This window comes from Pan troglodytes, chromosome 5 (assembly GCF_028858775.2).
Source record: "Pan troglodytes isolate AG18354 chromosome 5, NHGRI_mPanTro3-v2.0_pri, whole genome shotgun sequence".
NCBI classification, from domain to species: domain Eukaryota; kingdom Metazoa; phylum Chordata; class Mammalia; order Primates; family Hominidae; genus Pan; species Pan troglodytes.
This window is the reverse complement of record NC_072403.2, coordinates 169,569,455-169,596,249: the sequence shown is the minus strand read 5'-3', so window position 1 is coordinate 169,596,249 and position 26,795 is coordinate 169,569,455. Positions and strand designations below refer to the sequence as shown.

At 46.3% G+C, this 26,795-nt stretch overlaps 1 protein-coding gene across 3 annotated transcripts in view; it reads right to left on the bottom strand.

Annotated features, from left to right (window-relative positions):
* The window catches only part of ZDHHC14 (zinc finger DHHC-type palmitoyltransferase 14), a 299,718-nt gene that overhangs the window by 114,771 nt on the left and 158,152 nt on the right, over positions 1-26,795 (bottom strand). For all 3 annotated transcript variants that reach the window (XM_016956526.4, XM_001143896.7, XM_009452302.5), the window contains exon 2: positions 16,873-17,033. In XM_016956526.4, the coding sequence (XP_016812015.2) occupies positions 16,873-17,033 (161 nt within the window). The remainder of the gene's footprint in view (positions 1-16,872; positions 17,034-26,795) is intronic.

The following is a 26,795-nucleotide window of genomic DNA, read 5'->3' as shown; positions in this document are numbered from 1 at the left end:
AATGGCTCTAAAGTCATGCCCACGGAAAGAGGCAAGTGACTGATTCTGGAGTGAATTTTTGCTGCACTTGCTGGGGAGCAAAGCTGTCCTGGAGAAGAGCGTGTCAGCCAGGAAGCGGGGCCGACTGTTGTCACATCAGCTGCCCATGCAACAGCTACAGTACACCTTCTTCAGAAGCCTGTGGGGCAGCAGGTTCCCGGCTAAAGCCCACTTGTCCCAGAGAGATGGCCGACCACCACATCCTCGTGAATCACCTTTGCAATCTGCTTCTGTAATCACCATCAGTCTCTCTGTAGTCATAATTGTCAAAGTGTGCAAATAGTTATTAAAATATTGATTAAAGAAAACCAACAACCATTTATCATCATGGAAGAGTGGTTGTTAACTGCTTTTATCTCGGCAGAGCTTCATGGGAAGCTTGAAAAAGCTCATTGTTTGTGTGTTTTGAGCTGTAAGAGTTGGGAAGTGTGATTAGACTCAAAGTGCTCACTATCATTTGTATTAGAGAGCTGGGGGGAAATCCGCCCTCCAAGGTTGGGGGCTGAGCAGCCGTGCCTGCAAGTCCTGCTTCCAGATGCTTCTCCCCTAGCAAGTTCCTACAGCAGGGAAGAGGAATCTCTGATCTACATTACTTGAACTTTGTTTTATTGTTTGTTTGCTTTTTTTTTTTTTACCACCAAAGTTCACTTGGTGATTTTTGCAAAATGCCATCCCAATCATTTTTGTTTTAGTAATGACTCCCTACAACCACCCTGTGCACTGTCAAGTGGAAAAACAGAATCATAAGGGCCTGAAATGAGGATCCCAAACAGAAGACATAAAACCAAAAACACAATTCTGAGTCTTTCATTGCTTTTGCTTGAATCCAATCTTTCTTTACTGATGGGCCATTGCTTTTCTTATATTAGAAATTCCTCCTCTCCACAAAATTGGATTCCATGTTTGCACCAGAGTCATTAGTTTTGTTTTCCTCTAGACTTGGTAACAGCTGGGTGTCAGCCCTCTCGATTGGCTACTCTTGTCACTGAACGGCCTACCTGTGGGCGATCTGGGTGATCCATGGCTCTTGAACAGTTTCCCTGTGTAATGCAGACCAGCCAGGTCAGAAATGAACCATCAGAATACCAGGCATCTGTCAAAAGGGGATCAGGGGGACATGAATGTCACCTGGCTCAGAGTAATTATCAGCCATTTCTGGGAATGGCAGCATGTCGGTTGAGGAGTTTAGATCTATGCTGTCCAAGGTGCTGGCCACTGTCTGCAGGGGGCTCTTGGGCACACATATTGTGGCTAGATCTCAAAGATTTAGTACAAAAAAAGAGAATGTAACATATCTCAATACTTTAAATATCTTTACATATTGATTACTTTTCAAATGATCATACTTCCAATAACTGGGCTAAATAAAACATACTATTAAAGTGAACTTCACCTGCTTCTTTTTACTATTATACAGTGGCTGCTGGAAAATTTACCATGTGTGGCTTGCATGTGTGGCTCACATTATAGACTACTGGACAGCGCTGGCTTGGCCAATCAAAATCATTCATTGGAAATCAGGGGAAATTCACTATTTATCCCAATAAGGGTGACGGAAGTGAGAGCAGTCCCCAGTACTCTGCCCGGATTGCACAGCATGGGCCTCACACAGGGGAGTGGCCGCCATTCCTTTGCTAGTCTATTTGCTTGGGAGCACTGAGCTAAGAGCCATCTATTGCTCACATTCCTCTCAGTGGTACAGAAATGAAACGAGGAAGTCTGCAGATAGCAATGGACCCAGCTGACAAGAGGTGGACCACAAACCCCTTCCTTGTCTTGAAGTTATTCTTAGAGCTAAATTTGCAAATAAGGACAACCAAAGTCTTGCCCCTAAAATAACATTTTGTTTTCATCTCATTCTTCCATTTAACGCATGCTGGACACATCTAACCAACGACTCACCTCTGCCGAATGTGAAAATCAACTGTGCACTTTCTGTCCATGTCTATAAAATCCATATATATTATAGGATGAGCCACTGGAGACTAAAATCCTAACATGGCAAAAGTCAAGTTTCTTTTCCCTTCTATCAGAACAGGCACCCCTACAAATCCTGACGCCTGGCAGAGCCCTCCCAGAGCCACCAGCCTGGCACAGGTCCTCTGCCTGCCCGTGGTGCTGGCCCTGCCGCCTCTGTTTAATTTGGCTGCAATTTCCCACTCTGCCCTGACCTAGTCACCACCAGCAAATCCTCCTCTCCTGCTACAGCGTGCGAGAGGCTGTGCTAGGCCTGCAGGCGCAATATTTCATTTCATTCTTCCAGCAGCCCGGCAATTCAGGTGGTGCTATTTTGTCCCTGGTTCAGAGAAGGTGACTCTGCAGCTGGAGGGCTGAGCGGCCTCCCCAGGACACAGCCCGGAGTGGCATGGTCTGGTCCAGGCTCTTGGCCTTTCCCTCGCGGAGAAAGAGGACTGAGTCCTCCCTCAGTGTCTCTTGGAGGGATCCCTCTGTGCTCCAGTTCCCTGATACAGGCCTGGCCTCATCTCTAACCCGAGCCCCTCAGTGCCCGCAACTCTTCCTCCTCGTCAGCCCCACCTCTCACTGGCTTCTCCACCAGAGTCAGCACTCTTCAGCTCGCCTGGAACCCGCCCGGGCCTGTCCTTCAGCTGGTGGCAGCCATCTCTTCCCCTTTCTGTCCCCACCTGTCACTCTGCTCCAGCCTTTGCTTCAACACCAGCCTCGTGTCCCCTGTTCCAGCCCCGGGGCCTCGGTGCTGAGCTGTCTCCCTGGACTCCATCTCTGGCTTTCCTGCTCAGTCTCACTCTGTACGTGCTCCTGACTGTGCTGTCAATTAGGGTAGGCATTTGTATTCCTTTCAAACCTTGTTTGACTGCCTGGATTCGAGACCCGTTCCGCCTGCTGGTGACGGGAGCTCCATCCCCTGGCACTGCCTTAACCCGTACCAAACAGCACAGTGAGGGCGTGAGCTCAGCGGCCAGGCAGGCCTTTGAGCTGTGCTCTGCTGATTACTAGTTGAGAGGCTTTGGGAGTTACTCGTCCTTTGCGTGCCTCAGTTTTTCCAGCTGTAAAGTGGGAATCACAGTAGCCTCTGGCTTAGAGGGCTGCCGAGAGGACTGATGGGCATGTGGAACACACACACATGGGGCCCGGGGACAGCGGGCGCTGCGGGGTGCTGGCCATCCCCCCTTCCCACCCTCCACCCCCCACCCCTGTCCTCTCTGCTGTCTCTGCTTTCCTGCCTGCTGACGCCTGCCTTGTGCAGCTATGACCCACCACAACACGAACCAAATCCACTAATTACTCCGAGTACGCCATGCTTGGCAGCCGAAGACATCTAGCTGGGGTCCCCATATTTTCCTGTTCGGTCGCTAGTTTGTAAAATAACACCTCCCTTCTCCTGGTCTCTGCCGCCCCGCATCCCAGTACCGCCTCCTCCGGCCATTCATGGCCTGCGTGTCTTGTGAATCCAGCGTGCACCTCTCTCCTCCAGAGGCCTCCCGTGATTAATCCCTCCTGATCCTCTCCTAGGCGGACGGTCCCTTCAGCCCTCGCAAATTCAGTTCACATTACAGCAGTGGTTCTCTACTGGGGGTGACTTTGTGCCCAAGGGGACATTTGGCAATGTCGGGAGATAATTTTTTTGTCACAATTCTAGTGGGTAGGAGGTGGGGATGCCACTAAATACCCTGCAATACACAGGGGTGGGGGTGCGGGGCCCACAACAAGGAATTATCTGGCAACAGGGCAGGGGCTGTAAGCCCTGCATTACAATAATCTGTCCTTGTTGATGCTCCTCTGTTTAAAAAAAAGAAGCTGTCAGGGGTTGCACTGTGCGTGCTAGCCCTCCAGCTGGAATTCTTTTGATTCTTCTACAGCACCTAAGACAATACCATGCCTAAGATGGATTAACTGATAATGATTAATTTTCTAAGTAAACAGCTATCCAGGAACATTTTTCATTACATGTCTGGGATATTCTACGATAAAAAATAGCCACGTAAAGGTTTGAAAAGTCTGTGTTCCTTGAGAGAAAAAATGGGGAATTCTCTTTGTAGTCACCAACCAAAAGTTTGTTCAGCTACAGGACAGACGTCCTGCTGCAAGGAGGGCCTGGGGGGTCAGGCAGCCTCATCAGCCCTGATTACGCAGACAAACCATTTGTGACCAGCTCCGTGTCTGTGTTCCTTTCTAGGAACATGAACTTTTTGTTGGCATTCACAAAATTAATATTATATAAGATACGAAAACCTCATCATCTGCCTCTAAGAGAAACATGCCTTTTCTTTTCTAGAATGGAAGTGGCATTGAGGAAGGTGCATCCAAATGATGTAAAATCCATGTTGAGTCCTTAAGGGACAGCTGGGAAAGAGAGGGGCCCTGGAAGAGAACCCTGGGCAACCGTCACCCGGTCTGTCAAAGGTCTCTCCTAAAAACATGAGAACTGAATAGAGGAGAGAGAAGACCATAGCTCCCACTCCCACTTCGGGTGGCAGGATTGACACACAGGGGTGCAGGCACCCCTAATTCAGGTGGGGACTTATATAGAGCACAGGGGACTCAGCCTGTCACTGACCCTGCCCAAGAAGTCAACAGCTGAGGCAAGGCTGATGAGAGTCATAGGCATTCCTGTGTGATTCTTGATAGATCTCTCTCTGCAGAGTGTCACCACCATCACAGTGGTGATCACAGAGAAACAGACACATCCCAAATGCCCACGTTTTTTACTTGCTGGCTCAAAAAGCGTAGAATTCTTTCAAATGATCAAAAATAAAATAAATAAGATGGATACATCCGAGAGATTTCAGTTAAGCCTTTAGGTCCAATTCCTTGTCCTCTAAATCTGTGCAGTCCAGTGTGGGAGCCCCTAGTCCCGCGTGCCTATTCTACAGAGCTCTGGAAGTGTGGCTAGTCTGAACTGAAATGTACTGTGAGTGTGACAAAAGAACCTAAAATCTTCCATTAGTACTTTTTTATACCAAATACACATCAAAATAATATTTGGGATATTCTGGCTTAAGTAAAATATACTATTAAAATTAATTTACTTTTAAAAATATGCTTTTTTACTTTTTAAATGTCACTGCTAGAACTCGTGCCGTCTCGCCTACGGCCTGCCTTACATTCCTAGTGGAGCTGCCACTCATCGTCCACCAAGGCTGTTATATTTGGGTTTGGTGAAGGCAGCAGAAGATTTTAGCCCACTTCTATTCTGCTAATTTCTACTGAATGTAAAGAATCACTCCCCCATTCACTCCAGGACACTTAGACTTCGAGTTTCCATCCTTAAAGGAAAATGAAGAGATTTTTAAAAAGTGGACACTCCAAATTGTGGTGGTATGTAACATGGCATTCACCCACTTGGACTTGTGTTTTCTCCTAGAAAGCTTTATCTACAGTTTCTGAATAAATGGTGTTCGCTTCTGTCTATCTATGTCAGCCAAGTTTTTTCTCTAAAAGCCTTGGAAGGTAAATTTGGACAGATGAAAATTATGGGGAATTTCTTCCTTACCAAACATGGTGGCAGGAAGAGCCCTCATGGGACAACTCCACTCATCCCGGTGGCACTCCCGTCTGCTTTCCCTGTCCTCTCTCTAAGTACCCACTAGGCTCTGAGTGCTGCCCATGTCAGACTTTCAACTACATGGTAGCCATCAATCAACTCATGTTTGTAGGCAATGATTCTTAATCTCAGAACTTATCTACCAGAAACACAAAATAAACAGTTAATGTATCTCCCATCCTTACATGTAAGTTTTCCAGGGCACAGAGGGAAGGGAGATACAGCTCCCCCAGAGCAGGCTGTATCTCCCCCCAGCCCTCTCCCACCCCCCAGCATATGAGTCTAAAGTAAAGAAGTGAGAAAGGTCACCGGGAAGGCAAAGGGTGAGTTGGTTTGATCATGACAGGGGTTCGGAGGGTGATTATTATGGCAGAGTCTCAGTAATATCACAGACGTGCATGTGGACCCCAAAGAGGACACCTCAGCAAAGTCCTATGTTCACAGAGTGTGCGAACACGTGGATGACATGAAGGCATCCGTGATAAGGAAGATCCCATCCTTGCCAAACTCTAGTCAGGCATCTCTGAGTGCTCTTCCCAGCGAGGCCCTGATTTGGGGGCTTCTATGTCTGTTTCTGCAATGCTCAATTTTAGCAAAAGTCCTGCTGAGTCGAGTTAGCCAGAACCCTCACCCTCAATATCTGATCCCCTTTGCTACTCAATGGGGCTCCTCATCCCCCACCATCCCCCAGGGAATCTCTGACCACCCTGGCCTGCCTTCGCCTGGAATCCGGTTAGGTTGGTTTAGCCAGAAGCCCCCTCAGCCCTGAGGCTTCCTTTTAGTAGTCTTCCATCCACTGCTCCCAACTCTGCTCCTTGGCTGTAAATTCCCACTGTTCCTTGCTGTATTTGGAGCGGAGCCCAATGCCTCTTCCCTACTGCAAACCCCACTGCACTGGTCCCTATGACCCTGCATGGTCTCCCTGAATACAGTCTGCCTTCATGTTTTAACAAATGTCCTGAATAATTTTAACAATGAGGTGTGAGAGGTAATCAGGGACACTCTGAGTGTGTAGTTTGGCAGATGACTCTAGGTTAGATCAGATTCCCAGTCACAACTCCAGCCACCAAAAACTTGCAGATGTGTATTATAAGGCAGGGTGTGGAAGGCTCCTGGGGCCACTAGGAAACAAGCTGTCCCTGAGAGGCTCTGCAGGGAAGGCCTGGCTTCTGAGGCCGCAGCCTCTGCTCTCTAAGTCCCCTCCTGGGCTCAGCATGGCTGGGACTCTTTTCCATGCCGTTGCACCTGCTCAGCCTTCCCAGGTCAGTCTCCTCCCAACCAGGTCCCGCCACACCTCCTTGCCTTGGTCCATTTCCTCTGTCCTCATTGAGTACTTTGCTTCCTTTTGTTCCTGAGCTGCCTTTCATGTTACCTCCACACTTGGAATAAAAATGCCTCCCACTTCCCAAGCACAAAGAGCTGCCCACTCCCCTGATTAACATCCTCCAGGGGGGTTTTTCTCCTGAAAAGCCCATCTGGCCTCCCCTCCTCCTCACGCCCAGCACATCCACTGCAGAGGGCTGTTCCAGAGATTATTGTGCCCAATGTGCCGCCTGCCCTGCCCTGCCGACTCTGCATGAAGGGTTTCATCTCTGGCTTCCTTCTAAAACCCAACTGACTGACTCACTCCCTCACTCACTCAAAAGAGCTACCGTTCCATCATCTTGCTTTATCCTCCCAAATACACCAGTTACAGTACTAATGATAGTAATATTCCAGTGAGTCATTGAAATATCTTATTTTGCAGTACCTACAGTTTGCTTGTTGAATTTACATGGGTGTGCACGGAGCTTTGCATTTTAAAATTAACAGAAGACGTCATTTCTTCTGTTTAAGCAGTGGAACCGTCGAAATAATCCTCTAAAGTATTTAGGTTCCCAGATTTTCACAACCAAGCAAAGGAGAAAGAGGGATTTATTTCTAGAATCATGGAATGATAACGCTGGAATGGCTCTTTGCACTCAGTGGGTCTATTTTACAGACACTGAAACTAAGGCCCCAAGAAGTCAACACACTTCTCAAAGTCATAGACTAAGTTCATATGGCTATTTTAAATATGTAATAATAAGGAATAAGATGCTATTTATCTCACAGGCACTGCAGGGAGGGAGGTGATTAAACAGAACGCTCAAAGTAGAGGAACTTGTAGCTAGCAAAACTCCTGAAAATACGACAGTCCTGGGAGTTGCAGTGGAGAGGAAGCAGCGGCTATGCTGTAGAGGAAGGTCACAGGAGGGACGTGGAAAGGCCCCAGGGCTGTGCTTCTCACATTCAGGTGACTCACCTGTGGTCTTGTTGCAATGCAGATTCTGATTTACCAGGTGAGTCAGGGCCCAAGAGTCTGCATTTCTAATAACTCCCAGGCGATGCTGACATTGCTCTTCCGTGGGCCTCAGTTTGAGTAGCAAAGATTTAGATATTCTGTTTCAGGAGCCAGGAAGTTAAAGGAGGGCTATATAGTACCTGGACTTGGAACCAGACCCCATGCCAGGGTCCCAGGCCTGTCACTGATTGGCTCTGTTGTCAGTGGGTGGAGTTGCACTTGTCTCTGAGCCTCAGTTTACTCATCTGTAAACCAAAGGAGTTGTCCAGGATGACCTCCATGACTGCTGAGGTCCCTTTAAGCTGGAATGTCCCATGACTCAGAGCCCTGCAGTGGCCAGCACCCCAGGAGGAAGGGAGGGGACACGGAAAGCTGTTGTGAGAGATGGACAGACCCACAAGTCATCACCTCTCTTGATGCCCTTGGCTGGGTAGGGGTGGGCCTGGAATTTTCACTAACATGCTCCAGACCACTCTCTCCATGCTTTGACTGTATTCTTGAACCATGCATGTGGTCCCAAGTTTTCCATCCTCTTCATGCCACTTGGTCCTTTACTCCCCACTACACCACAACCTCTGTGTTCCTTGCCCTCAGGATGACCTTCTCCTCGCCCTGGTTATGCCATCATCCTTCCCCTTCCATGGCCCTGTACATAAGAACTGATTATAATCACAGTATATTCTGTGTTTTAGCAGAGCATGTCAACATTGCTGTACGCCATCATCGCACCAGCTTAACACAAACTCTAAAGAAAGTGACATTGGTGCAGTAAGAGAAAGATAGACTTCCCCTTACCTGAAAGGAAGTGGTATCCTGGCTTTAGGGAGGAGTTCATCAATTCTACAGAGGAGATTTCACATCTTTACACAGGTACACAAACTACACAAAGAGGGACATTCAGGAGGGGAAACACTGTGGTCGCTAGAATCCCTATGTGACACCATGGTCTCTCTAGAGTGTCTGTGTGACACCGTGTTCTCTCTAGAGTGTCTGTGTGACACCGTGTTCTCTCTAGAGTGTCTGTGTGACACTGTGGTCTCTCTAGAGTGCCTGTGTGATGCCGTGGTCTCTCTAGAGTGTGTGTGTGACACTGTGGTCTCTCTAGAGTGCCTGTGTGACGCTGCAGTCTCTCTAGAATGTCTGTGTGACACTGTGGTCTCTCTAGAATGCCTGTGTGACGCTGCAGTCTCTCTAGAATGTCTGTGTGACACTGTGGTCTCTCTAGAGTGCCTGTGTGACACTGTGGTCTCTCTAGAGTGCCTGTGTGACGCCGTGGTCTCTCTAGAGTGTGTGTGTGACACTGTGGTCTCTCTAGAATGCCTGTGTGATGCTGCAGTCTCTCTAGAATGTCTGTGTGACACTGTGGTCTCTCTAGAATGCCTGTGTGACGCTGTGGTCTCTCTAGAATGCCTGTGTGACACTGTGGTCTCTCTAGCGTGTCTTGTGATGCAGTGGTCTCTCTAGAGTGTCTGTGTGATGCTGCGGTCGCTAGCTAGAATGACTATGTGATGCTGTGGTCTCTCTAGAATGCCTATGTGAACTTAGGAATTCACACTCCTAGGCTCAGTGCAGGCTGAGCACCAAAGTGTGATCTCATCAAGTGAAATAACCCCCTTCTCTCAATTTCTCTTCCTGTAAGGAGGAAAATGCCACTTTCCACCCACAAAGCTCTCTAGAGGACCAAGAAGACAATTCTGTGAAGGACATCCACCAGGAGAGAGGAGCTACAAGACAGCTTTCTGGAGCTGTCCTCCTAAGTCCCCACGCCAATCAGTGTATAGTAATGTCGCCAACTTCAAAATCACGGAAATATGTTTGCATCAGACAATGGCTTCAATTCCAACACATGGTACATTCCCACAAGTTTGGATTTCCATAGGAAGAATAAATAACACTGGCTTCCTTGAATGTCCTGGATGAAAACCACACATCCTTCCAAATCCTGTGGAAAAACATCTCTGGCTCCCTCCTTCCCTTAGAATCAGACCCTTCAAAATCTTGTGGTATTTCCCCAAATACCATAATTTTGAGTTGTGACATCTGGTTTCCAGTTCTCCCAGGCTGGGGTTTCTTGTTAAAGGGACATCGGAATCTTGACATCCCGAGCTGCCACCCTGACCTTGTGCAGGAGTCTCACTGCCCCACTTCCTGGCATCCATGCACTCTAGATGGTTCTAGCACTTCCCCCAGACAAGGAAGCTACACTTTTTTCTAGGATGTACCTTTTTAGAAGCCTTTGTCTCTTCCAGAAGGTATGTCCAGCACGATGGGACTCCCCCACTCTCCCTTGCCTCAAACATCACGGAACATCTAGACATCAGTGAGCGTCCCACTAGAAAAAGGCCCCTGAATCTTCAAGAAGCTCCAAGAGGGGAGTTAGATTGTCTGGAAATTCCCCGAAGTTCTTCCTGCTACACCCACTGGAGCCCAGGATTTGAGAACCAAGCCCGCCGGCCGCGGCATACTAGGCTCGGCTTTCTGTTTCGAAGCTCGAGGCTGCACCGGGGAGAGAGGATGTGGTCCATGGGAAGGGGAAGTGCCACTGCTCCAGGGAGCCAAGCATGGCTTCCTCAGGGCCTGGCTCCTCAGGCAGCAGGAGGTGGGCAGGACTGTGCAGCGGGTAAGAGCACAGGCTGTGATATCAGATAGGCGGGTGTTGGACTCCCAGCTCTGGCCAGGTGACCTCTGGCAAACCCCTTTCCTCCCAAGCACTGGCATCCTCACAGGTATAACAGGATACAGATGGTGGGCAAATGCCGCGGCCACATCCTACACGGGGAGAGACGCTTCATCAACAACAGCCATGAACACTGTCTGGCCTGTTCATCAGGGCCCAGCAGACCCATCACACAGACACATGGTAAAAGCACGAGGAATATTTCATTTCATGGTCACAGGTAAGTGCTTAAGCTGGTAGTGAAGGAGGAAGCCCAAAGGCTACTGAGGCGGCATCACAGTGACGGTCAAGAACAGGCCAGAGGCTGGCTGCAGTGGCTCAAGCCTGTAATCCCAGCACTTTGGGAGGCCCAGGCGGGCAGATCATCTGAGGTTGGGAGTTCGAGACCAGCCTGACCAACACAGAGAAACCCCGTCTTTACTAAAAATACAAAATTAGCCGGGAATGGTGGCGCATGCCTGTAATCCCAGCTACTCGGGAGGCTGAGGCAGGAGAATTGCTTGAACCCGGGAGGCAGAGGTTGCGGTGAGCTGAGATCATGCCATTGCACTCCAGCCTGGGCAACAGGAGCAAAACTCAGTCTCAAAACAAACAAACAAACAAACAAACAACAACAACAACAACAACAACAAAAACAAGAACAGGGCGGAAAGCAGCACGGAGGGAGGATGGGAGAGGCAGCAAGGACCCCCACACTGGCAGGTGCAATCCATTCTGCATGGACCTCCATGGCCTAGTCAGAGTGCGTGAGAGGCTGAAAGGGCCACTGCAAATAAAAACTACACAAAGCATGAATTGTGGTGATATTGGAGGTGAGTAAAAAGATGCAAATATGAATTGGGGGAAATGTTCAGAAAATCTCACCTTCTGAAAAGAAAACTGGCAAAAAGCAATCAAATTAGCCACCTTTAATGCCTGCTATGTTGACCCTGCCAGTTTTTTTTTTGGGGGGGGAGGGGTGTCTATTCAACAGTATGGACAACTAGTATACAGTACACAAAGCGACTGTGCAGTGTATGAAGATTTAATCACAGATCAATCACAGCCAGTAGACTACTCATTAGGCAAAAATCAATGAAACCAAATCAATGAAACCATCAAATTTTAAAGCCATTTTATGGTGAATATTGACAACAGAAAATGAAATTAATACTGCCTTAAAAAAAACCCAACAAAAAGACCCCCAAAATTGCATATGGTAAAAAATCAAATCACAAAAAAAATTTTTCTTAGTAGAAATAATAGTTCTATAAAAAATTCATAATGGCAGCTTTCATAATACTGATTGGTGAAAAATCTTAGTTATAAATTTTATGCAGAGAAGAAATGACTCCAATAAAAAGAATTTTAGTGAAATAACAATGTAAATGAAAACAATTGGAAATAATTTGTGCGATAGAGAAAATTATGGTCTTAAATTGACTTAGTCTTTTCCTCAGAAAGCATCTTCTCCAACAAAAATCCATTAGTGTTGTTAAAATTCCAATTAAAATGTTTCTACTCTTAAATACAGAATTAAGATATCTTTGATGCGGGAAAAGCCCAGCAAGTCAAATCAGTGGGTCAAAACTTCCTGTGGTTGTGGAAGTCTTCCCAGGGGATGCTCTGTCTAGGATGGGGTGGAACTGTGTCCCTGACAAATCCAGGCTTTCCTAGGGTCAGGAAGTTGCTGTGCTGTGCTTTCTAGAAATTTCCTCGAGAGACTCTTTCAAGGATTAATTTAGGAAATAACAAAAGATAAGCTTTACTCTTAGTAAAGTGATTGGTTCTGCGTGCTACAAGAAAGTTTATTGGATGATGACCGAAGATAGGGGAGAAGGAGGGAGAGGGAGTAGAGGAGGAAGGAGAGAAGGAACACACACACACGTGCATGCGCGTGCACACACGGGTGCATCTACTCTGCCTGGGGAAGTGGCATTCTACCTCGTCAGCAACATGTGCAGAGTGGAGGTAATCGGTCTTCAGATTCTGCCACAACCCAAGTGAATTTTTAAAAGCCCACCAGCTTCCTTTGATCTGGTTCCACCCTTACCAAGCAAAGTCCATCATGTATATGGTATCTGGGTTACTGTGGCTTGGAAGAGGCGCTTCCTAAATCACTAGCCTTGCTTTGGGAGCCAAAGCTCACATTTCAGCTCCTCACTCACTCTCCGCATTGACTTCTTAGTCTCAGCATCGGGTCAGGATGGTGGAACGGGTGGGAAGAGACGAAACCTGTAGAATGTGAAATACTTTCCCCTATTTTAATCCCTGGAAAGGTCTATCCCTAATAGAAATTCAACACTTTGATCCTGTGATTTCTAGTACAGTTTTTGTCATTTTTTTCTAACCCCAAATCAGTTGCTTACAATCAGATCATCCTTGGGTGAACTGTAAAAACTGAGTTTCTGAAACTGAAGTTTCCAAGCAAGCCTCCAGTGACCCCAGCTTCCCTGGCCCCCTGCTGCTATTCTTTGATGTCTTTTTAGCTGCACCCTAAGTCATCGGGAACATTCTTTCAGAAGAGAGAAGTGTAAGGCATTTCAAGAGCCTTGAAACAGACTCTGAAGCCCAGAGCCCTCCTCCTCCCCACCTACTCCTCTCAGAAGTTTGAAGACAGGGGAAAGCTGTTTAAATCCTTGGCAAATCTTCAATAAATTACTCAGATGGCTGATTCCAAGGGGCCATTATGGGCTTCTATAAGGAAGAGATCTACAACGGATAATTAGAATGAATAACCCTAACTATAAAAAGTTTCCAAATCTAATTGTTCATTTTTCTTTCTTTAGCCAGATAGCACAACATAAATGTGTTAAGATTTCATTGAAACAACCTTATCTTCCAAAGCTAAGTAGTATACGGGAGGACTCCTTATGAAGGGTTAGATCAGTGATGGAAACGAGCCCAGCTTGCAGGTGCCTGCACCCCTTCCTCAGCCTGGAGGAGGTACAGCTAAGCTGGCAGGCAGCGGTCCCAAAGACATTGTACCAGCTCTGCCATTTATTCCTGTCACGCTTAGGTAGCTTTTTATGAGAACGTACATTTGTAGAAGGTGGAGAGAAAACTGAGTGGGAAAAGAGAAGAATTAGACAAAACAAAAAACGATCATTTACTACACATCTACAATGTGCCAGGCACTTTTCCTATAATTGCTAATCCTGAAAAGAACCTCAAAAGATCCATGCCATTACTCCTATTTCACAGATAAGAACACAGAGGGATAGAGTTTAGAAAACTGCACCGCTCACCTAAGTCACGCAACTAGAGAAAGGGTGAGCCAGGATTCAAACCCATGTCTGAGGCCCTCCAAAGCCCTCTCCTTCCTCTTTTCCTTCTGCTTCTTCCACCCCATCTTTTTCCTCTCTCCCTTCCCACCCTCCTTCTACTTTTTTTTTTCTTTTTTTAGGGGGAGTCTCCCCTATCGCCCAGGCTGGTGTGCAGTGGCGTGATCTCGGCTGCAAGCTCTGCCTCCCGGGTTCATGCCATTCTCCTGCCTCAGCCTCCCGAGTAGCTGGGACTACAAGCATGTGCCACCACACCCGGCTAATTTTTTTTTGTATTTTTAGTAGAGACGGGGTTTCACTGTGTTAGCCAGGATGGTCTCGATCTCCTGACCTCGTGATCCGCCTGCCTCAGCCTCCCAAAGTGCTGGGATTACAGGCGTGAGCCACTGCGCCCGGCCTCCTCCTCCTTTTTTTTTTTTACATCTTCATAGAGGTATAATTTATGTACCACAGCAGTCACCATAGAAAGTGTGCAATTCAGTGACTTGTAGTGAATTTATTGCATTGTGCAACCATCACCACGACCTAATTTTAGACCATGTTCATAATCCCAACAAGCTCCCTCATGTCACGTGCAGTTAACCTGCACTCCTACCCTCCCAGCCCCAGGAAATCACTAATCTCCTTTCTGTCTGTAAAGATTTGTGCTTTCTTGGACATTTTATACAAATGGAATCACACAGTACATAGTCTTTTGTATCTGGCTTCTTTCCCTTAGCAAATGTCTTTAATGTCCATGTTGTAGCCTGTATCAATACTTTTCTTCCCTTTTATTGCTTCATGGAATCCAATTGTATGGATATACCACATATGGATCATCAGTTCATCCTCTGATGGACATCTGGGTTGTTAGGTTTCACGCAGCTATGAATATTCATATACAAGTCCTTGTGTGGACATATCTAGGAGTGGAGTTGCTGGGTCATATAGTAATGGTGTTTAGCTTTTGGAGAATTCTGAGAAACTGCTTTCCAAAGTGGATATACCATTTTACATTCCCACCAGTAATGTACAAGGGTTCCAGTTTCTCCAAATCATCACCAGCATTTGTCATTGTCAGTCTTTTTGGTTAGTGCCATCCTAGAGGGTGTGAAGTGGCATCTCACTATTTTATTTTTTTGGTTGTTGTTGTTGTTGTTGTTTTTTGACACAGAGTTTTGCTCTGTTGCCCAGGCTGGAGTGCAGTGGCACCATCTTGGCTCACTGCAACCCTCCGCCTCCTGGGTTCAAGCAATTCTCCTGCGTCAGCCTCCCCAGTAGCTGGGACTACAGGCTCGCACCACCACACCCTGCCAATTTTTTTTATTTTTAGTAGAGATGGGGTTTCACCAGGTTGGCCAGGCTGGTCTCAAACTCCTGACCTCAAGTGATCCTCCCACCTTGACCTCCCAAAGTGCTGGGATTACAGGCATGAGCCACCATGCCCTGCCTCATCCACTTTGTAAGAAAGGCAGAAAGCCTGTTCCTAATCGTGCTGATTTTGCAGATGCACCTGCACTAACCTGGAGATGGGGATCACTGCAGGAAACTGCATCACCCCCAGTATGGGAGCTGGGCCCTTGCACTGAGAAGAGGATTTTCAAGTTACCTGCTCATATATTGTAGGCATAAACCACACAGTTTTGAAGGAAACTAGGTTTGACTTCCCTCTCTCTCCTCAATGATATAAGGAGCTGGAAAGAACAAGGTCTGAAATCTGGAAACCTGGGTTCTAGGCTCCAGTTCTGCCACTTTCACCCATTTAAGCCCCTCTTGGGGGCTTTGTTTCCTTATCTGTAAAATGGGTGTAATAATAAAGTTTTCCTTACAAGGTGGCTTAGATGTGGAAAAAAATGCAGTGATAGCCATGGATGGGCCTGACAAATGATTAAAGTGCTACAAAATGTGAGCCTTAAAATTATGCACTAGCATGCCCTGTCTTGGAATCCCATGATGCAGGGGCTAAGAAAGAGATTGTCTGCCGACTGCTGCTTCTCCCTCCCCCTCCTTCCTACCTCAGGACACAAGACAGCTGCAGTCTAGCAGATGACACCACACACTCCACACACTCCCATTTTACTGCTCCCTTTCCAGGCAGCAGGGATGAAGGATGAAGGCAGATGTCGAGAGAAGGACAAAGCTGTGCTTTAGTACTTGGGGAATGGTAGGACCAGAATAGGCACTTTTCAGCAAGATCCACAGTTCTATCTTCTTACACTGTAGACAGGGAGGTCCCTCCAGCTTTAGTGAAGGCTGCAAAGGAAAGTCCATAGAATAGGAGGAATCCTGGAAGAGAATTATCTCTGCCAAGTGATTTTTCAGGCCTAAACATTATGTTCACACCAAGTCATCACAGCTCCTCTGCCATGCTTGTGAAATTTACCAAAGCACCACAGCAAAGCTATACATTCACAATCACAAACTTTTAAGAGCAAGAAAAAGCACTCCTTTTAATAAAAAAAAGAAACTGTAAAAGTTTGTTGTGTAAGGGATTAGGATCTGTTTTCATATCTTCAAAATGGGTTGTAATAAACTTTAGTATAGGTTTTAATATCTAAGGAAAAATAAAGCTATTCATCTCAATACATATCACAGATACATGTTTATTATACCTAAATAAAGGAAATTCTCAATCCTGGCCTGGATAAACAAGAAAGCTGCCTAAGATGTAACTTTCCTAGATTTATATCATGGAAACTGGTCATGCTCCAAGGATTGCAAAAGGGAGTAAGGGCAGCAACCTACAACTGTAATCTCTTGGGGTGGAGACTGCTTAGTAGAGTGGAATCAAACACTTGGGTTTCAAAGAAACATCAGAAGCACAGCTCACACTGATGCTTTGCTCGAGTGGGCCTGCAGTCCTGCCTCCAGGATACCTGTCCCTCCAGCCTTATATCCCACCTCTTCTTCAGCTCATCCTGCCCACCCAGCGAGCTAAGGAACGCTGACTTCTGGCCTCCTTCCTTCCCAGCGCTCAGCCCCTCCTGCACAGCCCTCAGCCTGCCTTCCCCACTGTAGCTGGGCCCAGGCAGGAAGTGACCAGAGGCCATGGGCAGACTTTCAGTGTTACCTATTTGCCTTTCCAGATCGGCAGCTTCATCAGGCGTGGCTCGTGGGAGGACTCCGGGGTCGCTAAAGCTGGTGCGGAGCAGGGTCCCCATCACAAAGAAGAACAGGATGCCAGCGACTGCAGGGATGGCAGGGGTGATTTTCACCGCCAGGTACGGACAGCTGCCGACAGGTTGGACAGACCGGAGAGAAGGGGAAAAGAAAGGAAATACAATGTTAGGAATCAACAGTAAGCAGTCTTTATCTTCTAAGAAATCGAAAGCTTATTTGGAGGAGAGAAATTGATTTCCATTAAAAATTCATCTATGTGAAAGATTTACGTTTGGGGAGGTCTGCAGTTCTGTCTTACAGACAATTGAACCCCCACTCCCCAGCACGACGCCCAAGCCCTCTGCTCTTACAGGAAGATGCTGGCAGAAGAATGAAAATAGTCCTGCTTGTATAATCAGTCTAAGACGCACAGAGCTTGTATAAATAGACACGTGTCCTCTGTGCTGTAAACACGGTTTAGGAGTGTATGAGATCCCCCCCGCCCTCCCCTGGGATTACATAATAGAAGAAGACACCAATTTAGAATGATCTTCATGAGAGCCAGCCTTTCCCACTTGGGTCAAATGACTCGGGAACTTTCAGCCAGCACCAAACGCTGAGGACTGTACACACACTTTCAAAGGGCAAGAAACCAATTTTCCATGTTCTGGAGGTAATCTATTCCAAAGTGAATGAGCTATGGAAATGGACTTGCAGGCAGGTTTCTGAAGATGATTTAAGGGATTTCAGCAGCTGGAATAGAATCATCTCGTGCTTTTCCAGAGGGCATCTCAGCTATCAACAGACGAACATGGCCCAACTCTTAACTCGACCTTTTCACTGCTGTCAGTCTGAAATGCTGACATGCTGACATGAAGCAGGGATTGTTATGAGTCAGGGAGAAGTGCCACTGGGACAGACTAAACTCTACAAGAGACCAGCCTGGGAACCAGTGTCTGACATTTGGTCTCAGATCCAGGTATTCTAGAGCCGGAGCAGTTCTTACCGTGGCCCCTTGATGCAGTCAGATGCCTGGACCTAAGTGAAGGATGGGATCTGCAGTGACCACAGTCAGTCCATTGTCGCCACATTAAATAACATCATGGGTATTGGGGAACATGATGCAGAATCATGGAATTAGGACATCTGGCGTGGAAAACAATGCTAGATTGCCCACCTCATCAGAAGATTCTCTTCCATGTTCTCAAGACAAAACAGAGATGGGGAGCTGGAGAAGAAAGGATTGGGAAGCTCAGCTCTGCTCAAGACTAGGAAGCAGACAGGGCTCTTGGTCTTGGAAGCCCTGGGAACCAGCACCCCACTGCTGTTCAGGTCTCTGATGGATGGCAAACGGATGCTGGCACGAGTCTGGGACTTGAGAGCCACAAGCCGTGATCCCCTTTGCTGAGACAAGTGATAGAACATTAGTGCACCAGCCTTCAAGAGGCCTGCAGACCTAGACACAGCTTCCTGGAGCAATCGCTGATGTTGACAATGTGGACCGTGGCTGTGCAAGTTTCCTAGCATGAGGAGATGTACAGCGAAGTATTTAGGAATAAAGTGCCATGATGAATGCAGCTTACTCCCAAATAGCTCAAAAAAATATTGTCTAAACAGAGCAAATGGGATCAAGTATTAGCAAGAGGTTAATCTGGGTAAAGGGTGAATGGATGTTCTTTGTAATACTCTTATTCTTGTTACTTCTCTGTAAGTTTGAAATTATTTCCAAATAAAATGTTAAAAAAAGAAACACAGTCTACATTGAAGGCATGAAATTACCCTGGTATGAAATTATATATATATATATATATATATATATATACACACACACACACACACACACACACACATACATACATACATATATATATATGCTATATATATAAACCCTGAATACATATAATTTTAGTCTAAAATAATCTACTTTAGGGGGAATTTTTTGTTACAAAATGGTTAGGGAAAAGAGCAACTGTGTAGAAAAGAATTTTCCAAAAAAACTTAAATTCACAATTCGACATAGTTTGAACAACGGCAGTGAGTAAAACAAGCCCACGTTTTTCCCCCTTCTCAAGATTAATGAATTTGAAGATGATGTTGGCACAGCAAAGCCAGTTTCAGCAAGGGCACAGCTGGACAACATGAACCAGACAGACCCGGTTAGGAGAGAGTGTTCCACCTCAGGTGTTGACAGCTGTGATTTAACTCTATGGAGCTTCTCCAAGGATGGCTACTTGTGAATGGCCAGAACCCTCCTGTGAGGGTGACTTAGTAGATCTTAGGCTTTGGTGTGCTTATTTTTTCCTTTTTGGGTCTGAGAGGCAGCTTGGTGGACCGCAAAGTCCACCTGCTCGAAGTTGCAAAGGCTGCCTCTTGCTCTTACAGCAAGTTCTAGCATGCCTTGCCCTCCACCGTTCCCTGTCCCAAGTGCACTCTCTGCAGGGTTGGGATCTTCCACAGCCACCCCACTTCCCCAGGCTGATGCCTCTGCGGCCTCTCATCACCTCCACCCCCTAACCAGGATGTCCCCTGCCACACTCTCACTGCAGGGATAATACACTGTAGATTGGTATTTGCACTTGAGCACACACTGATTTGTTCAGAGCCATCCCAGGAAGGAGGAAAAGGCAAAGTCCAGTTGACGCGGGGAGGCCTACTGCCTGCCGGGTTCTCTAACTGCGTAGCAGGCTGTTGCACTTGGACAAATCAGGGTATGGATCCGAAATGCATCTGTCTGTGTTTCCCTGGGAACCTGCTCCTGCTCCTGTCCCCGCAGGAAATCTCAGGCAGGTCTAGTGACTTCTCTGATGATAATATGAAGGTAATAGGAAGTCCTTGTCACTTTAAGTAGCAAACAGTGCCATTTAAGCAAATGAAAGAATAATAATCCCAGTGAATAATGGTAACTTCTACCTTGATGTGAAGTTAAGCCCCCTCCACTACCCCAGCTCGCCAGCTGCAGTTTCTGGCCCCTCTATGGTGGAGAATAAAGCAGGTGGAGTAGAGAGGGAGGCAGGAAAGAGCCTACAGGAAGAGTTCTGTTACAAGGCGACTACGTGCTCTGGGTCTATGAGATGGTTAAACCGGCTCTACCTAGACTCGCATTGGTGAGTGCTCTGGACGCCCCGGGGGAACCTAGGTGCATGGCCCACTTGCAATGTCTTCCTCCTTCCCTCTTCTTAAATAGAAACGGCCAGCTTCCTCCCACTCAGGGCCTTCCTTCCACGCTGTTTTGCCTTCCAGTCCCTCCTCTCAGAAGCCCTCTTTGTCTTCTCTCCAGGGGACAGCTGGAACAGTGATCTCTGTTTGTTATTTATTTATTTATTTATTTATTTATTTATTTATTTATTTATTATCTTTCTTGAGACAGGGTCTCACTCTGCTGCCCAGGCTGGAGTGCAGTGGTATGATCACGGCTCACTGCAGCTTTGAACTCCTGGGGCTCAAGAGATTCTCCCAGCTTAGCCTCCTGAGTGGCTGGAACTACAGGTCCTCACCACCACACCTGGCTAATTTTTTGTGTGTTTTGTAGAAACACTTTGTTGCCCAGGCTGGTCTCAAACTCCTGGGCTCGAGTAATCCTCCTGCCTCAGCCTCCCAAAGTGCTGGGATTACAGGAATGAGCCACCACGCCCAGCCTAGAACAGTGACCTCATACCTGCCTACCATGATCCCCTCCTTCAATCTGTCCCAACCACCACCGCCAGCTCCAATCACACATGTCTCTGCTCAAAAGCCCTCCATGCTTCTGCCGTTCCTACCAAATGAAGCTCGAGCTCCTTATCTGGTGTCCAAGTCCCCCACAGTCACCTTCTCTCCCTCTCTCTCACTGCCCCCTCCTGAATCCCAGCAATGGCCACACCTAACATTTGGGCGTCTCAGGCAGGCACCGGCTTTCACTCACCGCCAGCGCTCCCTGTCCAGCCCACGTGTCTGGAACACCCGCACCTCCCATTCAGCATGTTGATGCCCCCAACTTTCCAGTTCCAGCTCAATACCGCTTCCTGAAAAGCCTTGGTAGAGTTTCTGGGCTCACCCCCTAAGCAGAAGGGATCGCTTCTTTCTCTGAACCCCCACCGTGTTTTTCTTTGCTCCTCTCCTTGGACATGTGGCTATTTGTGGACATGCTCCACGCACCTCACTAGATTAAAAGTCCTGGAGGGTGAGACTGGCTCCTGTTCCTCTTTGTGTCCTTTGCAGCACCTAGCAGGATGCCTCACATGATATAAAATGCAACTAAGTTTGATAAATATTTGTTGAGTAGCTGAATGAATAGAATCCATTTAGTGAATTTTACTGTAACACCTGAAAGAGGAGGAGAGTCAAGTCACCCATACCCTCAGCAACCACAGACCTGGTCTAGAACTTCTCTACTCTTGTCAGCTTGCTAGGTCCTGTAACTTCCTTCAGACAGATGCTAAGGCCCAGTTCTTTCTGCGAGGCTCCCTCAGCTGAGAGGAGAGGATATTCCTCAGCTCGCTGAGCCGAGTGTGCCTCACGTTCACCTTCTGTGGGCATTTGCTGGAACCTCTAAGACCCTCCATGTGCTAAAGTTCTAGTAGATGAAGCACCATATGTTGGTACAACTCTGTATAATGCTAGGTGCTCTGTGACAGTCCTGTTCTACCAGCCTCTGTGTGTGACAGAGGACAGTGCTGAGTTTGTCCTAGAAATCCTCAACAACTCACTTTTTATAAAAGTGGCAGAATTCCCAACCCTAAACAATGAGGTCAGGGCTACTGAGACACCTTCAAAATGCTGCTTAGAAAAAGCATAGAGCATCTGTAGTCCTTGTAGTAAAGACAAGGCAATAAGCAGACCCTGCCCATGACTGTGCATGTTGACCTCCTGAAGGAGGTGAGACTAATGGGACATCTCAGTCGACCCACAGACTGGCACGGCTTCACAGCTGAAGGAAGCACTGTGCACAGTATGGCAAATTCTTAGTCCGAGCTCAGATGACTTGAAAATGACTCCTTCATATTTCTGAGCAACTGTGGATGGGAACTCCAATGCTGAGTGCCATCTGTGTTGAGGAAGACTCCATCCCCAAGGGCTTGGATTTGATACAAGATGATGAGGCAGCTGCCAAAGATATAAACACCAAATGGAATCCTATTTCTGTCTCAAGAATTGTGACCTACATACAACTCAGGGCAGTGTAGCAAACAGGCTACAGGCATCCTAGTCTTCATAAAGATTAACTGGAAAGTGACAGGGGGAAAAATAAGAATACATCTTCATAACATAAAAGAAATTAGCTAATTTAGCACCAGATACTAAAATGATGAGAAGCCTTTACAGAGCTCTCCCTCCAATCATATGTATCAGCAAGAGCTGTTTGATTTTGGATATGATGATAAATACCTATGCACAAACTGCCAAAGCATTGTACATTCGAGGTACAGAAATTCATTCCAGGTAATAATTAGAAATGTAGCACTGCCAAAAGATTATATGGAATTTTTTCAGTTCAAATAGCAATCTCTTTGAATCTGTAGTAAAAATTGTTTTTGTGCGTTGATGTTTATACATGAAAAGTGGAACTGTTTTCTGGGCGCTATATTATCTGAGACCACACAATCAGAGTGCGTCCCTCCTCTGCTCAGAACTAAATATTTGATATTGGTCATTAAAAAGATAGATGGAGGGATAGATAGATCAGACAGACAGACAGATAGATAGATATAAAATCATTTTAGCATCAAACAGACACTGACATCCCAGAATCAATACTGTCATTAATTCTATATTCATGTTTAGAGACTGGCTTACAGGTTAGAATTTGACATAAAGCTGATTCCTTGAACAAAACCCCTAAGACTAAATTAATTTCTTAAACATTTGGCTAAGAAACATGGATTTCATTATTGGGTAATTAGGTCTCTCTGTTTTCCAGAGAACATTCTTTGGGAGAAGATTAACTTAAAAACTAAACAAAACAAAAGAACAATATTAACAAGATATAGCAGAGACATTAAAACCAAGTGCCCTTTGGAACAAGAAGTAGAGAATCTTTTCCTGTATCAAAACAATTTGAGTCCTCTTTTAATGTTTTGTCTATAAATGGATACACATAAAAAGAGTTTGTTAATTGTAGTTCATGACTCCTGACTGCAGCAAATGGCCTACATTTGATATTTTTGGTCTGTGCTGTACGTATGAAAGCATAAACATGAGAATACCTGTTTTTTAGACATAACCACGAGGCATACATTTATTATTACACAGGAAGAGGAAGTGGCCTCACTGCATTATTGCCACACTCCAATTCAGGGAGTTTCTACTTTGCAGAAATCACAAAGTAACCTAGCATTTTAAGTTTCAGATTCTCGATTGCAAAGCATTTCAATAATAAGTAGCTAGGGCAAACAATCATAAATGAAATAACCTGAGCCAATGACTCACACATCTGAAATAATCAGAGTAGCATTGTGAGAAATGGAGGTTTTAAGGGTTGCAATAGAAATGACCCCTTTTCCTTTTCATATGAGTCACTGCAAAACAAAGGTACTTTTCACTTATAGGCAGGAACATAAGCACCATTCATTTTGTGATTTGTTCCTTAATCACATACTTAGAAATAAATCTACCACCACAAGGCAAAGATGAGCGCATTACTTGGAGACAAATAGAGGAAAAAGTAGATTCAGAAATCATATCCACTCACAACTCCAGAATAGGAAAAACCAAATAGATGATTTCATAAAACTCCCAAGAGTGACATTCCCCTACAAGATCACGATGGCAGGACCCCGTGCCTGGAAAGCACGATTAGTGACTAATCGTGTTAATTACCCCAGACGCACAGAGCCAGGAGTCTATGCATGCCTGTACGAAGGGAGGGAATTTAAATCAATGAGCCCAGGGACTAACGTGGAAAATATGAGCAAAGCAAGCTGGAAGGAAAAGCTCAAACCCAGAGAGCATGGAGGTGACAGTAGAACTCCACATACCCATTTGTAGACTACAAACGTGACGTTCAGTTTCATCAAAGCTCAACAGCTCTTTTTTTACACGCGTCTCTCTGTCTACCTTTGTCGGTGAGAACTGTAGCTTTCGGGCTTGCTAAGGGAGGAGGAAGGTGAAGGTCACCCTACCAAGTCGAGGAATGTCACTTAGGAAATCTGGTTTTTCCCTGCAGGCCTTCTGGCTAGATGCAGAGTTAAAAAGGGACGTCTCCAAACACAGCACAGTCTTGCCCTGAACCTGCAGAGTTCATGAGTGAGGAGAGGGGCTCCAGGCTTCAAGCACTTGCGTGAACAGAGAGCGGAGGAGGGGAGATGAGGAGAGTGCTCTCTTCCGCCCGTGTGGCCCAAATACCCTCCAAGCATGCAAGACAGAGTTAGTGTCCTTATTCTTAACTCAGGTCCTCCCAGACCACCCAGAGAGATCTATTTAAGATACAGGACCTGGGAATCTGTAGCTTTAAAATACAGGCTTCAAATCATAGCGTGTAAACAGCTCAATTTACTCATCTACTATTGAGAATGTACAAGAGCTTACTAGTGAAGATTGCGGTGCATCAACATTTTTGCCAAGTGATTCTGAGTTGCATTTCAAATCCCAGGAAGAGGCCGGGAGTGCCTATAATCCCAGCACTTTGGGAGGCTGAGGTGGGCAGATTGCTTGAGCTCAGGAGTTTGAGACCAGCCTGGGCAACATGGCGAAACCCCATCTCTACAGAAAAAATACAAAACCCAGCTGGCTGTGGTAGTGTGTGACTGTAGTCCCAACCACTTGGGAGGCTGAGGTGGGAGGCTGGCTTGACCCTGGGAGGCTGAGGCTGCAGCGAGCCAAGATCATGCCACCGCACTCCAGCCTGGGCAACAGAGCCAGACCCTGCCTCAAAAACATGAAATGAAATGAAATGAAATAGAATTCCAGGAAGCCAGAGGCTTCTGGGTAGCGTGTGAATCACGGGAGGGAAAGCCAACACTGTTTTGTCCCAAAAGTTGCTCTTTAATGTCCTGACATTACTTAGGCATGGCAACCACATGCCCCAGATTTCCCATCCGAGTCCTGGCTCAGGTGAATGTTTTGTCATTTTCAGAACATGTGTGGCCGCTGAGCTAATTGGCCAAAGTAACTCCATTTTGCTTTCTGTGCATCCTGGAACTGTAAGGCATCGTCGGGGCAAGCCAGGGCCCTTCCGAGAAAGCTCTTCCTAGAGCTGCTGGTGTGTGTGCTGGGAAGACCTGCCCATACCAAGCGTCCAGGGTAGTGATTTGGGATTTGTCCTGGCACTAAACAGCATTCTAAGGTTTAGCTGCCTCTGACCCTGGCTTATATTTGAAGGGTGTCCATTCTGCCTCCGTTCTGGAAACTCTGTATGGGAAAATCATAGCAGGACTATAGCTCTATTCATAATTCTTGTTTCATCCAATCTAAGGTACCCCACATTTTAAGATGTATCATTAAGGGGAAATGTGCCAAATCAGATAATATTCTCTAACCACAAGGGATCTTTATTTCATACTTATTGAAAGAGCTATTATAGACTTAATCAGACACCAATTTAAAAATCATGTATCATTATTGTGTATACATTTTAAAAAATGTGAGTGAACTAAATTGGCCACAGTATTCCTAAAACATCTCCACATTTAGAGCCTGAGGCAGAGGTGTCTGCTTGAGGGCTTTCCACGTTGCAGCCTCCTGAGCCTGTCAAAGCATGGCCCGGCTCTTCTGCTTCCCCCTAGGCTGCACTCCGTGCCCAATGCACCAGCTCAAGCCAGAGCACGTCCCTCCTCTGCTCAGAACTAAAGCCAGGTACTTGCCGAGGCTACAAAGCCATCTGGCTCCTGTGACCTCTTTGACCTCATCTTCCTCCCTCCTGCCAACCGCTGCAGCTCTGGAACAAGCCAGGCCTGCCTCTCCTCTGGGCTTTTGCCTGTGCCTTCCCCCTGCCTGGAACTCCCTCCCTACAGGGAGCCACAGAGCTCCTCCCAGCCTTTGCTCAAATATCACCATCTCTGTAGAGCCTTCCCTGACTGTGCTGCACACAATCTCCAAACTGCAGCCCTCCTATGACCAGCCATCCCCTCTCCACCAACCCCAACCCCTTCCAGCTTTTACTCTTCCCATAGCACTTATCCCCACTTGGCACACTGTTAATATATGTACTTCCTTGCTTACTGTCTGACCCCACTAGAAAAAAGCTCAATGCAATGAGGACGTGTATCTGCTTGGTTCACAGATGTAACCTCCAGTGCCTAGAATTCAGTCTAGCACATAGTTGACCTTACAATAACTATTTGTTAGATGAAATGAAGAGACATCTAAAAAAACACAGGATACAAAGTACAGTGGAGACAATCCTATTTGTGTTTCAAACACATCTATATTTGTAACTAGAAGAATGTGCCCCATTATCTCATTATCCCTGGGTGATTTTCTGCATATGTGCTTTTTGGTGGTTTCCAAATTTTCTTAATTAAAGCATGGCTTATTTTTGTAGTAGAAAAATATGTTATTAAAAATAAATGCATAAGTACTTGTTGAACTAAAAAAGAAGATAATTGCCGAAATATTAAAATCTGCCTGTGCTTTTAAAAACTCAACTATCCATAAAGAAGATGCTTGACGATAATGTATATTCTCTGTTGGATTGAAACCTCAGCGGGCTGAAGCTCTTGATTTTTGCAAGTTGCCTTACAGTACCTTAATTAGTCTAATTGTTTTGGGGTAGGGAGGATCATACATTTGAGAATGCAAAACCCAGGTTATCTCCTATCTCAGCTCTGGTCTGTACCCAACTTCTTGGAGGAATGTGACTAGAGAAAGTTCTTCTGTCATCCTTGCAGATTTCTGTCTTAAACTGGGTATTTAAAGTACAGGACAAGGCCACACATATAGGGCCCAACTCCCCTCAGTTCCAGCAAGCCCCCTGGAGAT